The 13866-nt window shown below is 39.9% G+C and overlaps 1 protein-coding gene across 3 annotated transcripts in view; it reads right to left on the reverse strand.

Moving 5' to 3' along the window:
• Positions 1-13866, reverse strand: part of LOC105468290 (dynein axonemal heavy chain 7) — a 340382-nt gene that overhangs the window by 239825 nt on the left and 86691 nt on the right. For all 3 annotated transcript variants that reach the window (XM_071073104.1, XM_071073106.1, XM_071073105.1), the window contains 2 exons: positions 5927-6151; positions 3632-3778 (listed from right to left, as the gene is read on the reverse strand). In XM_071073104.1, coding sequence (XP_070929205.1) covers positions 3632-3778; positions 5927-6151 — 372 coding nt within the window. The remainder of the gene's footprint in view (positions 1-3631; positions 3779-5926; positions 6152-13866) is intronic.

Here is a 13866-nt window from a genome sequence, read left to right on the forward strand (position 1 = left end):
GAGAAGATGCTTGATATTATTTCCTTTTTAAAAAATGTTTTAAACCTTGTTTTGTGACCTAACATATGGTCTATCCTTGAGGATTATCCATATGCTGAGAAGAATTCGCATTCTGCAGCTGTTGGATGAAATGTTCTGTAAATATTTATTATGTTCATTTGGTCTACAGCATAACTTTGATGTTTCTTTGCTAGTTTTCTGTCTGGGACATCTGTCCAGTGCCAAAAGTGAAGTGGTTAAGTCTCCAGTTATTATTGTATTGACGTCTATTTCTCTCTTTAGCTATAATATTTTTTGCTTGATATATCTGGGCACTCCAGTGCTTCTTGCATATAAATTATAATTGTCATATCCTCTTGCTGAATTGGCCCTTGTATCATGATATAATGACTTTCTTTGTGTCTTCTCACAGTTTTTGTCTTGAAGTCTATTTTGCCTGATATAAGCATAGCTACTCCTGGTAATTTTTTGTTTCCATTGGCATGGAATATATACTTTTTTTATCCTTTTATTTTCAGTCTATGTGTGACTTTATAGGTAAAGTGTGTTTCTTGAAGGCAACAGACCATTGGGTCTTGCTTCTCCTTAAAAAAAAAAAAATACATTCATCCATGCTATGTCTTTTGATTAGTTAGTCCATTTACATTCAATATTATTATTGATAAGTAAGGAGTTACTTCTGCCATTTTGTTTTATGTTTTCTGGTTGTTTTGTGGTCTTCTCTTCCTTTCCTTCCTTCCTGTCTTCCTTTTAGTGAAGGTGATTTTCTCTGGTGGTATGTTTTAATTTCTTGCTTTTCATTTTTTGTGTATCTGTTGTATATAGTTTTTATTTTGGATTACCATGAAGCTTGAAAATAATATCTTATAACCCATGATTTTAAACTGAAGACAACACTGATTGCATAAACAAGCAAAAAGAAAACTAATTAAAAAATCTACACTTTGACTTCATCCTCCTGCCTTTTACTTTTTTTGTTTCTCTTTATATCTTTTTGTACTGTTTATATCTTGAAAAGTAGTTGTATTTATTATTTTTGATGGGCTCATAGTTTTTCTACTTAAGACATGAGTAGTTTACATACCACAATTACAGTATTATAATAGTCTATTTTTCTGTGTGCTTATCATTACCAGTGAGTTCTGTGCCTTCAGATGATTTCTTATTGCTCATCCTGTTCTTTCAGATTTGAAAACTATGTTTGGCATCTCCTGTAGGATAGGTCTGGTGGTGATGAAATCTCTCAGCTTTTGTTTGTCTGGAAAAATCTCTCTTGCTAGTTCATGTTTGAAGGATATTTTCATGAGATATACTAAGTGTTTTCTTTCAGCACTTTAAATATGTCATGCCACTATCCTGGCCTGTAAGGTTCCCACTGAAAAGCCTGCAGTCAGACATGTTGAAGCTCCATTGTGTGCTATTTGTTTCTTTTCTCTTGCTGCTTTTAGGCTCCTTTATTTTTTACCTTGGAAGTTTGATTATTAAATGCCTTGAGGTAGTCTTCTTTGGGTTAAATTTGCTTGGTGTTCTAAAACCTTGGACTTGAATATTGGTATCTTTCTCCAGGTTTGGTGTTCTATTCTACTGCAGCTAAGCTTGAACCCAAACCACAAGACAAAATCCTTCCCACCCTTCCCTCCTCTTTCCACAAGTGGAAGAGCCTCTCCTGCTGCTGCCACCACTGGCCCATGGGGAGTTCTGCCAGGCCACCACCAATGTTCACTTAAGGCTCAGGCACTCCCCAGTCAGCTTGTGGTGAATACTGCCAGGCCTGGGACTCGCCCTTCAGGGCAGTGGGCGCCCCTCTGGCCCATGGCAGGTCCAGAAATACTGTCGAAGGGCCTAAGCCTGGACTTGGGGGCCCCAAGGTCCCACTTGGTTCTCTACCCCACTATGGCTGAGATGCTACCCAAAGCCAGCATGTATCAGAGTCTCACCTAACACCCATAGCATACTACCTGGATATCACTATTAGTTAGTTATTCAGGGTCTAAGGGCTCTTTGGTCAGCAGGTGATGAATCTTGCCAGAATTGTGTCCTTCCCTTCAAGGCAACGGGTTCTCTTCCAGCCCAGGGTATGTCTACATATGTCATCTGGGAGCTAAGGCCTGAAATGGGGGCCTCACAACCCTGCATGTTGCCCTGCCCTGCTGTGGCTGAGCTAGTATCCAAGATGCAAGACAAAGCTGTCTTTTCTCTTCTCCCTACTCTCCTCAAGCAGAAGGAAGGAGTCACCTGCATTGGTGTGAGCTACACTGCTTAGGGTTGGGAGAGGCACGGCATAAGCACTTCCTCAGCCATCCTGTCTGGTGTCTAGCTTAGGTCACATGTTGCCCCAGTTCACCAGCTCTAAGCCCAGGACAGCATCAGGGCTTGCTTAAGAATTGCAGTCCTTGTAACCTAGACTGTCTTTTAAATTCACTTAGGACTCCAGAGCACTTTAGCCCACAGTGGCATGGCCTGCTGAGAAATTCAAGTTCTGATAACTGGGATTGGTGCTTCTCCTCTGACTATGTCTGGTCCAAATGCTCTCTGTGTGGGTAGGTGCCAGCTGAGGTCAGAACAGTTTTGGCTTTCTGCTGCAACAGTGCAGCACTGAGTTCAATGTAAAGTCCCCCAGTCACTATGCTGTCCCTCCCCTACATGTACAGTTTCTCTCTCTGCACCACATGGGTACTACTGGGGAATGGGGAGGGGCAGCATCAGGGTTTCAAAACTGTTTTTCCTGTTTTCAATGCCTCTTTCAGTGATACAAAGTTAAAACCAGGTAATGTGATTGTTCACCTGATTTTTGGTTCTTATGACGGTGCTTTTCTGTGTGCAGATAATTGTTAAAACTTGGTTTCCTGTGGGTGATGGGGGGAGCTATCAGTGGAGGCTTCTATTCAGCCATCTTGTTCCAACTCAGTGGCCTTGGTTTAAAATAACTAGAGTTTTTGTTTTCTCCACGTGTTGACATATTTGTGATTATTATAAAACACTTAATTATCTGAACTGATAAGATATTAAGATCTTTCAATGTAAGAAAAATGATAGAACATCATAGTTAATAGTATGTTTTCATTCTCCTTTTCATATAAAATACAATTAAACTCTGTAAATATCTTATATGGCAGAGGGTATGGTTCTTTCTCCTCCAGCTTCCTCTAATGAAAAAGCTGATTTCTGAAATAGTAGTATTGGGAACAAAATTGCTTGGTGAGAGAAAATAATGGACATAATTTTAAAACACGGCCACTGAATCTAAGTTATCCTCTATGAAGATGGAAGAACTAAACAGTAACCAGGTACTATAATTTGCCTGCCTCTGCTCAAAACTATGGACTCCTAACTATCATAGTAGAACTATGATGCAAATAATTAAATGATGCAAAGCAAAGGTTAAAAAGAAGATTGAGGTATAACTCCATCTTTAACACAGAAAAAAATGTATCGCTACCAACAGAAAACAGCAATACTGCTACGCCTTGAAGCATGTCTATAAAATCTATTTGTGTCATTCTATTATCCTCTAATTAAATGTGGTTAAATGGTTTTATTTGAATCTATTTCTTGAAGGTGAATAACTAAAAGAAATTCAATGCTTTTAAAATTGAACTAATTCATCTTTTTAAGAATTTTTGAATTATACCTTATCTGCAGCTAAATCCAACTTTCCATTCAGTATTTGAGCCTTTTTTAGGTACCGCTGAACATCCTGAAGATCTCCAAATGAAAAAAATTCTTCTGATTGTTTAGCATAACTCTCCAGTTCCTCCACAAACCGTTCACACCGTAACTAATGAAAACAATTTGTTGTTAATATTCTTAAAAGTTAAAACCCTTTGGTGTCAAAAAATTTAAACTTTGTAGGAGTTACCAGAATTATTATTATTATATTTTGTCACTGGTAAAACAAAAAGGGATGATCTGGAAAATGACTGAGATCTAAAATATGCAGAATTTTAAAATTTTTAAATTAATGGATTTAGATTCCTGTAACTCACGGATTAGAAAAAGTCAAGTCTGTATTATCTATGTAAGAAGTTCTAGCTAATAAAATGAATAAAAATGTTAGACAGTGGTGATCTTTAATATGCTGAAGAATTTATGCAAACAAATAATTTATCAGCATTTGAAAAATCTCTTAATAACCAAGAATGGGACTAAAAGAAAATTTCAATTTTTACCTATGCTATTTTTATAAACAACTGAAAAAACAGAATTCCCTTAATTGTGCTCTGATATCATTTCAGTTAGCAATACTAAAGCAAGATATTCCAAGGTTATTTTTCTTGTCCCATGGGCTCTCTTCACAAGAAACATGTAAGGTAAATAAATCCAGATTTAAACACTTAAAAACTATAGTGTTCTAATATAAGATAGGTGTGTATGTTTTAAGTAAAAAAGCCTTATTACATAATTGGAATTGGTAAGGCATTCGAAATTAAAGGGCTCTAAAAAATAGCTCAATAAAATATTCCAAAAATTTAGGTTATTCAAAAATAGATTTTCTATTTTATAGATGATCTAGGCTGATTTCTGTCCTCTTTTCTCTAGTTTCCTGGCAAACTTATTGCTTTGGCCCAGTAGGGGAGGCAAACTGAGAGGAAAAGTTCATCAACAGTATGTATAGCTTGTGATTTAAAACACAGCATAAATCATTCTAGGCCACTTAGCAATTTTCTAAGAGTCTATTATATTGAAAATTAAACATCTAATATTTACTACTCATGATGTTTTCTGTGGTTTTAAAATTTGATATAGCCTTAATGTAAAACTAAAACATAAACTACAGTTTAAAATGAAGAGTTTTTTTAAGCCTATGAATTATTCTCCGAACAACATATTTTGCCAATTAACTATATTTGCTATACATATAATAGAAAGACAGCATGGCTTGCTATTAAAGGACATCTGTACTGGCTGGCCTGAACAAGTCTCTTGATCTTTGGGAAACTTACTCTTTCATCTGTAAAATGAGACTGTAAATATTAAGTCATTTACCAGGACAGTAGCTATGGAATGCTCACAGCATTTCTGTGTGTCAGTCACTGTGCTGAGCAGTGGATATAAATGGAGAAAGGTAACAATGAAACAGCCCTGCTCTCAAGGAGCTGATGGTCCCATCAGGAGGCAGACTTACAAATACTAACTTAACGATCAGATAATTGTCCAATGGAGATGGGGTCAAAGTGAGAGCACAGGAGAGGAGAAGCAGCACTGAGGTCTGCTGAGAGGGCTTCTCAGAAAAATGAATAGAGTGTGCTAGACAAACAGGCACGTGTGGGGCAGGGGTGTCCTCGGAATGATGGGGAGAATGTGGAGGAGACAAGAAGTATAGGACAGCAGACACCTAGAAGTTGACAGGGTTACTGAAAAGTCATGAGCAAGGAGTGGGGAGAAGTAGGCAAGGAAGCTGGACAGGGAAATGGGCAAATCACAAACCATCTTATATGGAAGACCACCCCCCACCCCCCATCCCCCAAAAAAGCTGGAGTTATTGAATGTTAAAGTGACAATTCTGGGCACAATGCTTAGGAGAGTGAGCAATTATGAGGTATGAAAGCACATTTCATTAAGGGAGCTTTGACATTCAAACCATTTTTTAAAACTGAAAATAGTACTATAAACTATATAAGATAAATACTATTTTTATTAACTATCACGTATGTACAATATATTCCATTTTTTATGTTACCTTGAAAAATCAAGAAATGACTGCATATTGATCAATATACTACTGACTCCTTAATCATCCAATAAGCATTATAAAAGATCCAATGTATTACTGTCTCCCACTAACATTTATAATATGAGATTATAACATTGGAGCATGAGAAAGCTAAAAGTATGCACTCTGAAATAAAATAATTGACAATGTTACGTAAAAAGATAAAAATAAAACATTTCCAGAAAATGAAAATAAAATATCTAAGATGCCAACCTTCAGACCTTCTTGATACTGTTCTATTTTCTCTTTAATGATTTTCCTGTGTTCTTCAAAAATTTCTCCCATCCTTCCATACCACTGGAAAACACTGTTATTTAGCCTAATGTCTGCTGGAGAAAAGTTGACGTACTCGATGAGGAAGGCAAGGCAGTTTTTGGAATCCACTAATCTCTGTTCTAGTTCAATCATATCAGTTACCTCCACTTTCTGAATGTAAGCCTGAGGGAAAACAAAAATTATAGGTGGCATTTTAACGAACAGCTCATGTCACAAAACAGCCTGTGGAAATACACTGCATAACTATGCACAGACTTACTAGAAGTCAACATTTTTGGTTCAAAATCAGGGACTACAGCATAGTTTCATTCTTATCCCTCCAAAATATCTCACTAAAATGACAACAACAAAAAAAGAAAATGCTTAACAACACATGGAAAACCAGGGAGGAGGGCTGTGGGTTCACAGAAGATAGATATGAAACAGATACTGAGTGATGACTTATTCTTTCAGAATAACATTTTATGGGCACCTGCTATGGGCCTCACATTGTGCCAGGTGCTGGCAATACAGTGTGAGGAAAGACAGACATGGGCTCTGCCCTCCCTGAGTTTGCAGTCTAGTTGGGGAGTCTGTTTTTATCCAAATAACCACCAGAACAAATGTAAAACTTCAAGCTTGCAACAGAGACAACTGCTGCAAAGGCACGCTGCTCAGAGCATATCATAAGGATGTGAAGTAGTGAGAGGTGGAGGGTAGTTCCCATATCTTGGAGAAGCACAAATAGAAGGAAATGAGAGAATGAAACAAGTGGAGAGGGATGCATGTGGAGGGAACATGGGCCCAGTGGCAAGAAGGAGCAGGGGTAAGGGGCTGAGGGGTCAGCAGGGCTGCAGCAGAGTGGTAGGGCAGCAGACAGATGGCTTCGTTACATTTATCCCAGGACTGAATACTCAAGGACAACCAAAATTTTTTTGTTAGTTCCAGTCCCACGGTACCAATACTTCTGGACTACCATTCAAGGTAGTAAGAGCTCCTTTGTGTTATGGAATGAAATTCTTGTTTTATGGGTATCGGGCAGGTGGGAATGTGATAACCTAAACATGGATGCACTTTCACTTCACTCTGAATGCCACTTTTTCCTCTTTCTCTGAATTGTTTTGACCTATAAAGTTTTTTTTTTTTCTGAGCTGGAGTCTCACTCTGTCATCCAGGCTGGAGTGCAGTGGCACAATCTCGGCTGACTGCAACCTCAGCCTCCCACGTTCAAGCGATTCTCCTGCCTCAGCCGCCTAAGTAGCTGGGATTCAAGCATGGGCTAGGTTTTTGTTGTTGTTTTTCTCGTAGAGACGGGGTTTCACCATGTTGCACAGGCTGATCTCAAACTCCTAATCTCAGGTGATCTGTCCACCTTAGCCTCCCAAAATGCTGGAATTACAGGCATGAGCCACCATGGCTGACCCTTCCTTTATATTTTTAAGAAAATATTAAAAATCGGCTGGGCATGGTGGCTCATGCCTGTAACCCATGCCTGTAAACCTAGAGGTCTAGACAGGTGGATCACCTGAGGTCAGGAGTTCAAAACATGGTGAATCCCAGTCTCTACTAAAAATACAAAAAAAATTGGCTGGGTGTGGTGACAGGTGCCAGTAATCCAGCTACTTAGGAGGCTGAGGCAGGCGAATTGCTTGAACCCAGGAGGTAGTGGTTGCACTGAGCCAAGATCACACCACTGCACTCCAGCCTGGGTGACGGAATGAGACATGTCTCAAGAAAGAAGGGAAAGGGGAAGGAGAAGGGGAAGGGAAAGGGGAAGGGGAAGGGGAAGGAGAAGAGGAAGGGAAAGGGGAAGGGGAAGGGGAAGGGAAAGGAGAAGAGGAAGGGAAAGGAGAAGAGGAAGGGAAAGGGGAAGGCGAAGGGAAAGGGGAAGGGAAAGGGGAAGGGAAAGGGGAAGGGAAAGGGGAAGGGAAAGGGGAAGGGGAAGGGAAAGGGGAAGGGGAAGGGAAAGGGGAAGGAGAAGAGGAAGGGAAAGGGGAAGGGGAAGGGAAAGGGCAAGGGCAAGGGCAAGCACAGGGAAGGGAAGGGAAGGGAAAGGGAAGAAGGAAAGGGAAGAAAGGGAGAAGGAAGGAAATGATGAAGACCTAACAATGTTTTTGAAGGAGAAAGTTGCTTAGAAATTGTTAGTGGCTCACACCTGTAATCCCAGCACTTTGGGAGGCCAAGATGGGTGGATCACGAGGTCAGGAGATGGAGACCATCCTGACTAACACGGTGAAACCTCGTCTCTACTAAAAATACAAAAAAACTAGCTGGGAATGGTGGCGGGCGCCTGTAGTCCCAGCTACTCGGGAGGTTGAGGCAAGAGAATGGTGTGAACCCAGGAGGCGGAGCTTGCAGTGAGTGTAGACTGTGCCACTGCACTCCTACTTGGGCAACAGAGTGAGACTCCATCTCAAAAAAAAAAAAATAGAAATTGTTCATTGATATATTATTCTAATTAGACTAAATGTTTTTATGATGTAAATCCAAACCAACAGGATGCAAACCATGGTGGTTTCCACAAGTAACAAAATGTCTAACTGAAAATACATTTTTGATAATTTAATCAGCTTTCTATGTAGTCAAATGACTGGATTTTTATTTCCCCTTACCAATACCAAAGGACTGATTTCTGTACTGAATAAATTCACCTGCTGCTTTGCCCTTGTGGAAATAATCTTTTTTAAACATAGAAATATTTGAAATATCAGGCAATGTTATGTATAGTAGAAATTCACAATAAATAACCCCCAAATTCCTAAATATTTCCAGTAATGGCTAGGAGGATAAATAAATGACACTCTCCATATTCAATATTCATTTTTCCAAAGGAATTTTCCTTTAATGAACAGGAATTTACAACTTAACTCTCCAACTACATTTATAATCATCCATAATCAAAGAATCACTTGCTGTTCAACAAAAATATAAAATATAAAAATGTTCTAAAAAGAATATATATAGGCATGTGTGTATATTTTACACACATACACACACAGTCACATATGAAGGATCTCAATCCAAGTACAAACACTTTTAAAAGGACAGAACTCCCTTAGAGACTGATATGTAAACATTGGTTTTAATGATTTTAACAAATTTTCATTTAAGTGAATAATTTTTTTTTTTTTTTTTTTTTTTTTTGAGACGGAGTCTCGCTCTGTCGCCCAGGCTGGAGTGCAGTGGCTGGATCTCAGCTCACTGCAAGCTCCGCCTCGCGGGTTTACGCCATTCTCCTGCCTCAGCCTCCCGGGTAGCTGAGACCACAGACGCCCGCCACCTCGCCTGGCTAGTTTTTTGTATTTTTTAGTAGAGACGGGGTTTCACCGTGTTAGCCAGGATGGTCTTGATCTCCTGACTTCGTGATCCGCCCGTCTCGGCCTCCCAAAGTGCTGGGATTACAGGCTTGAGCCACCATGCCCGGCCTTAAGTGAATAATTTAAAAAAATACATATGTAATCACTTTAACTCTTTTTTATAATTTCCTGTGTATGGAAAGTTTTGAATGATTTTTACGTTTTGCTGGGCGCACTTAAATATTTTAAAATTAGGATCGAGGCAGAGAAAGATGGCTGAATAGAAGCTTCCACTGATCGTTCTCCCCATAGAAATACCAACTTTAACAACTATCTAAACCCAAAAGCACCTTCATGAAAACCAAACATCAAGTGAATGATCAGAGTACCTGGTATAACTTCGTATCACTGAAAGAGGCACTGAAGAGGGTGGGAAAGATAGTCTTGAATTGTGGATGCCATCCCTGTCCCAGCCCCCAGCATCAGCTTCGAGGCACCGAGAATCTGTGTTCTCAGGGAGCGAGAGTGGGACTTTGTGTTGGAACTCGGTGCTGCCAACATGGGCAGACCTCAGCCAATGTCCATGGAGGGACCACTTAGACCAGCCCTAGCCAGAAGGAAATCACCCATTCCAGACATTACAACCAGAGTTTTGGCAAATCTTGCTGCCATGGGCTAGTGCTCTGAGGCCCTAAACAACTTGAAAGGCAGTCTAGACCACAAGAACTGCAACTCCTAGGCAAGTTTTAGTGCTGTGTGGGGTCAGAGCCAGTGGGCTTGGGGAGCACATGACCTAGTGATATAACAGCCACAGCAGCTCAAGAAGTGGTTGCGCCATCCCTCCCCCAACCCCAGGCAGCACAGCTCACGGCTCCAAAGAAGATCCCTTCATTCCACTTGAGGAGAGGAGAGAAAAGAGTAAAGAGGACATTGCAACTTGGATACCAGCTCAGCCACAGTAGGATAAGGCACTGGGTAGAGTCATGAGGCCCCCATCCCAGGCCCTAGCTCCTGGAAGACACTTCTAGACACACATGGGCCAGAAGAAAACCCACTGGCTTGAAGGGAGGGATGCAGTCCTGGCAGAATTCATCACCTGCTGACTAAAGAGCCCTTGGGCACTGAATAATCAGGAGCAGTAGCCAGTTAGGAAACACTCTGGGCCTTGGAAGAGACTCTGAGATGTCCTGGCTTCAGGTGTGATCTGGCATATTCACAACTGTAGTGGCTACCAGGAGAGACTCCTTCTGCTTAAGAAAAGCAGAGGGAAGAGTAAAGAGGACTCTGTCTTGCAGTTTAAATACCTTGGCCTTGCAGTTCGGCCACAGTGTGGTAGAGTATGAAGTGGGATCTTGGGGTCCCCAATTCCAGGCCTTGGCTGTTAGAAGGAATTTCTGGACCTATCTTCGGCCAGAGGGGAGCCCTATTTTGTGAAAGTGGGTCCTAGGTTTAGCAACATGCACCGCAACCTGACTCAAGAGCCCTTGGGCCTTAAGTGAACATTGGCTATGGCCTGGCAATACTCCCCAAGGACCTGTGGTGGTGGACATAAGAGTCTCCTCTACTTACCAAAAGGGGAGGGAAGAGTGGGAAGGACTTCGTCTCGTGGTCTGATGCCAGTTCAGCTGCAATAGAGTACCACATAGATTCCTAAGGTTTCCCACTCCAGGCCCTGGCTCCCAGGCAGCATCTCAGGGACACTCGGGGCTGGGGCCACTCACTGACCTGAAGGGAAGAACACATGCCTGGATGGCTTTACCATCTGCTAATTGTAGAGCCCTAGTGCCTTGAATGAACACAGGCAATAGCAAGGCAGAGGTTACCATGGGCCTTAAATGAGAACCAGTGTTGTGCTGGCTTCAGTTCTGATCAAGCACAGTCCCAGTGGTGATGGTCACAAGGGCGTTTGTGTCACCCCTCCCCCAGTTCCAGGCAGGTTAGCAGACACACACATACCCCCCGCCACCCGCCACAAACACACACACAGAGAGAGAGAGAGAGAGAGAGAGAGACTGACTCTCTAATTATTTGACAGAAATTAAGAGAATAAGCGTCTCTGCCTGGTAATCAATACAAGTCTTCCAGATTTTATCCAAGACCACCAAGGCAGTACCTCTACAAGGCAATGAGATCCACAGTGTCACTGGGCTTGAGGTATCCCTTAATGCAGATACAGAAGAAGTGACCACAAACTTAGATCACAACATTCAAGTCCCTTCAAATACCTGGAAAGTCTTCTCAAGAAGGATGGGTACAAACAAGGCCAGAATGCTAAGAGTACAATTCCTAACTCTTCAATGCCCAGACACCAGTGGACATCCACAAGCATCAAGACCGTCCAAGAAAACATAACCTCATCAAACAACCTAAATAAGGCACCAAAGAGATAAACCCAAAGAGATAGAGATATGTGACATTTCAGACAGGCAATTCAAAATACCTGTTTTCAGGCAACTTTGAAATTCAAGATAACTCCGAGAAGGAATTCAGAATCTCATCATATAAATTTAACAAGGAATCTGAAATAATTAAAAATAAGAAGAAATTCTGGGGTTGAAAATGCAATTGACATACCAAAGAATGCATCAGACTCTTAACAGCAGAGTTGATCAAACAGAAGAAAGAATTAGTGAGCCTGAAGATAGGCTATCTAAAAATACACAGAGGAGACAAAAGAAAAAAGGATAAAAAAAGAATGAAGTCACGTATAGGATCTGGAAAATAGCCTCAAAAGGGCAAATCTAAGAGTTATTGACCTTAAAGAAGAGGTAGAGAGAGCAATATAGGTAAAAGCGTATTCAAAAGGATAATAACAGAAAAGTTTCCAAACCTAGAGAAAAATATGAATATTTCTGAACAAGAAGGTTACAGAACACCACGCAGATTTGACCCAATAAAGACTACCTCAAAGCATTTAAAAACCAAACTCCCAAAGGTCAAAAATAAAGGATCCTAAAAACAGCAAGAGAAAATAACCCACAATGGAGCTCCAACACGTCTGACTGCAGACTTTTCAGTGAGAACCTTACCAGCCAGCAAAGAGTGGCATGACATGTTTAAAGTGCTGAAGGAAAAAGAACTTGTACCCTACAATAGTAAATCTGGTGAAAATATCCTTCAAACATAAAGGGGAAAGAAGAACTTTCCCAGACAAACAAAAGCTGAGGGATTTCATCAACACCAGACCTGTCCTACAGGGAATATTAAAAGGAGTTCTTCAATCTGAAAGCAAAGGACAATAATGGACAATAATAAATCATCTGAAGGTACAAAACTCATCAATTATGGTAAATAAACAGAAAAACACAGACTATTATAACACTGTAATTGTGGCATGTAAACTCTGTCTCTCTCTCTCTCTCTCTATATATATATATATGTGTATATATATATGTTAAGTAGAAAGACAGAAAGATGAACTGGTAAAAAATAACTGCAACAACTTTTCCAGACAGATAGTACAATAAGATATAAGCAGAAACAACAAAATGTTAAAAAGCAGGGGGCTACAGTCAAAACATAGATTTTTAAATTAATTTTCTTTTTGCTTGCTTATTTGTTTATGCAATCAGTGTTGTCAACAATTTAAAATAATAAATTATAAGATATTATTTGCAAACTTTATGGTAACCTCAAATCAAAAAACATACAACAGACATGTGGAAAATGAAAAGCAGGAAGCTAAAACATACCACCAGAGAAAATCACCCTCACTAAAAAGAAGACAGAAAGGAGAAAAAGAAGGAAGAGAAGACTGCAAAACAACCAGAAAACAAATGACAAAATGGCAGGAGTCTATCCTTACTTATCAATCAAAATTATCAGTAACAACAATAACATCAAATGTAAATGGACTAAACTCTCCAATCAAAAGACAGAGCCTTGCTGAAGGGATAATAAAACAAGACCCAGTGATCTTTCACCTACAAGAAACACACTTCACCTACAAAGACACACATAGCCTGGCAATAAAGAGATGGAAAAAAATATTCCATGCGAATGAAAACCAAAAGAGACCCGGAATAGCTACACTTATATCAGAAAAAGTAGATTTCAAGATAAAAGCTATTAAAAGAGACAAAGAAGGTCATTGTATAATGACACAGGGGCCAATTCAGCCAGAGGATATAACAATTGAAGATATATATGCACCCAACACTGGAGCACCAGGTATATTAAGCAAATATGATTAGGGCTAAAGAGAGACATAAACCTCAATACAATAATAACTGGAGACTTAAATACCCCATTTCAACATTCATACAAAGCATGTCATACAAAAAAAAAACCATATGCCATATGTCATACAAAAAAAGATCATTCATACAAAAAAATTAACAAAGAATCATCAGATTTAATCTGCACCATAGACCAAATGGACCTAACAGATATTTACAGAACATTTCATCCAATGGCTGCAGAATATACATCCTTCTCTGCAGCTTATGGATCATTCTCAAGGACAGGCCATATATTAGATGCCAAAACAAATCTTAAAACATTCAAAAAATTGAAATAATATCAAGCATAGTCTCTGACCACAATGGAATAAAACAAGAAATCAATAACAAGAGGAATTTTGGAAACTACACAAACAGATGG

This window comes from Macaca nemestrina, chromosome 11 (assembly GCF_043159975.1).
Source record: "Macaca nemestrina isolate mMacNem1 chromosome 11, mMacNem.hap1, whole genome shotgun sequence".
Classification (NCBI taxonomy): Eukaryota; Metazoa; Chordata; class Mammalia; order Primates; family Cercopithecidae; genus Macaca; species Macaca nemestrina.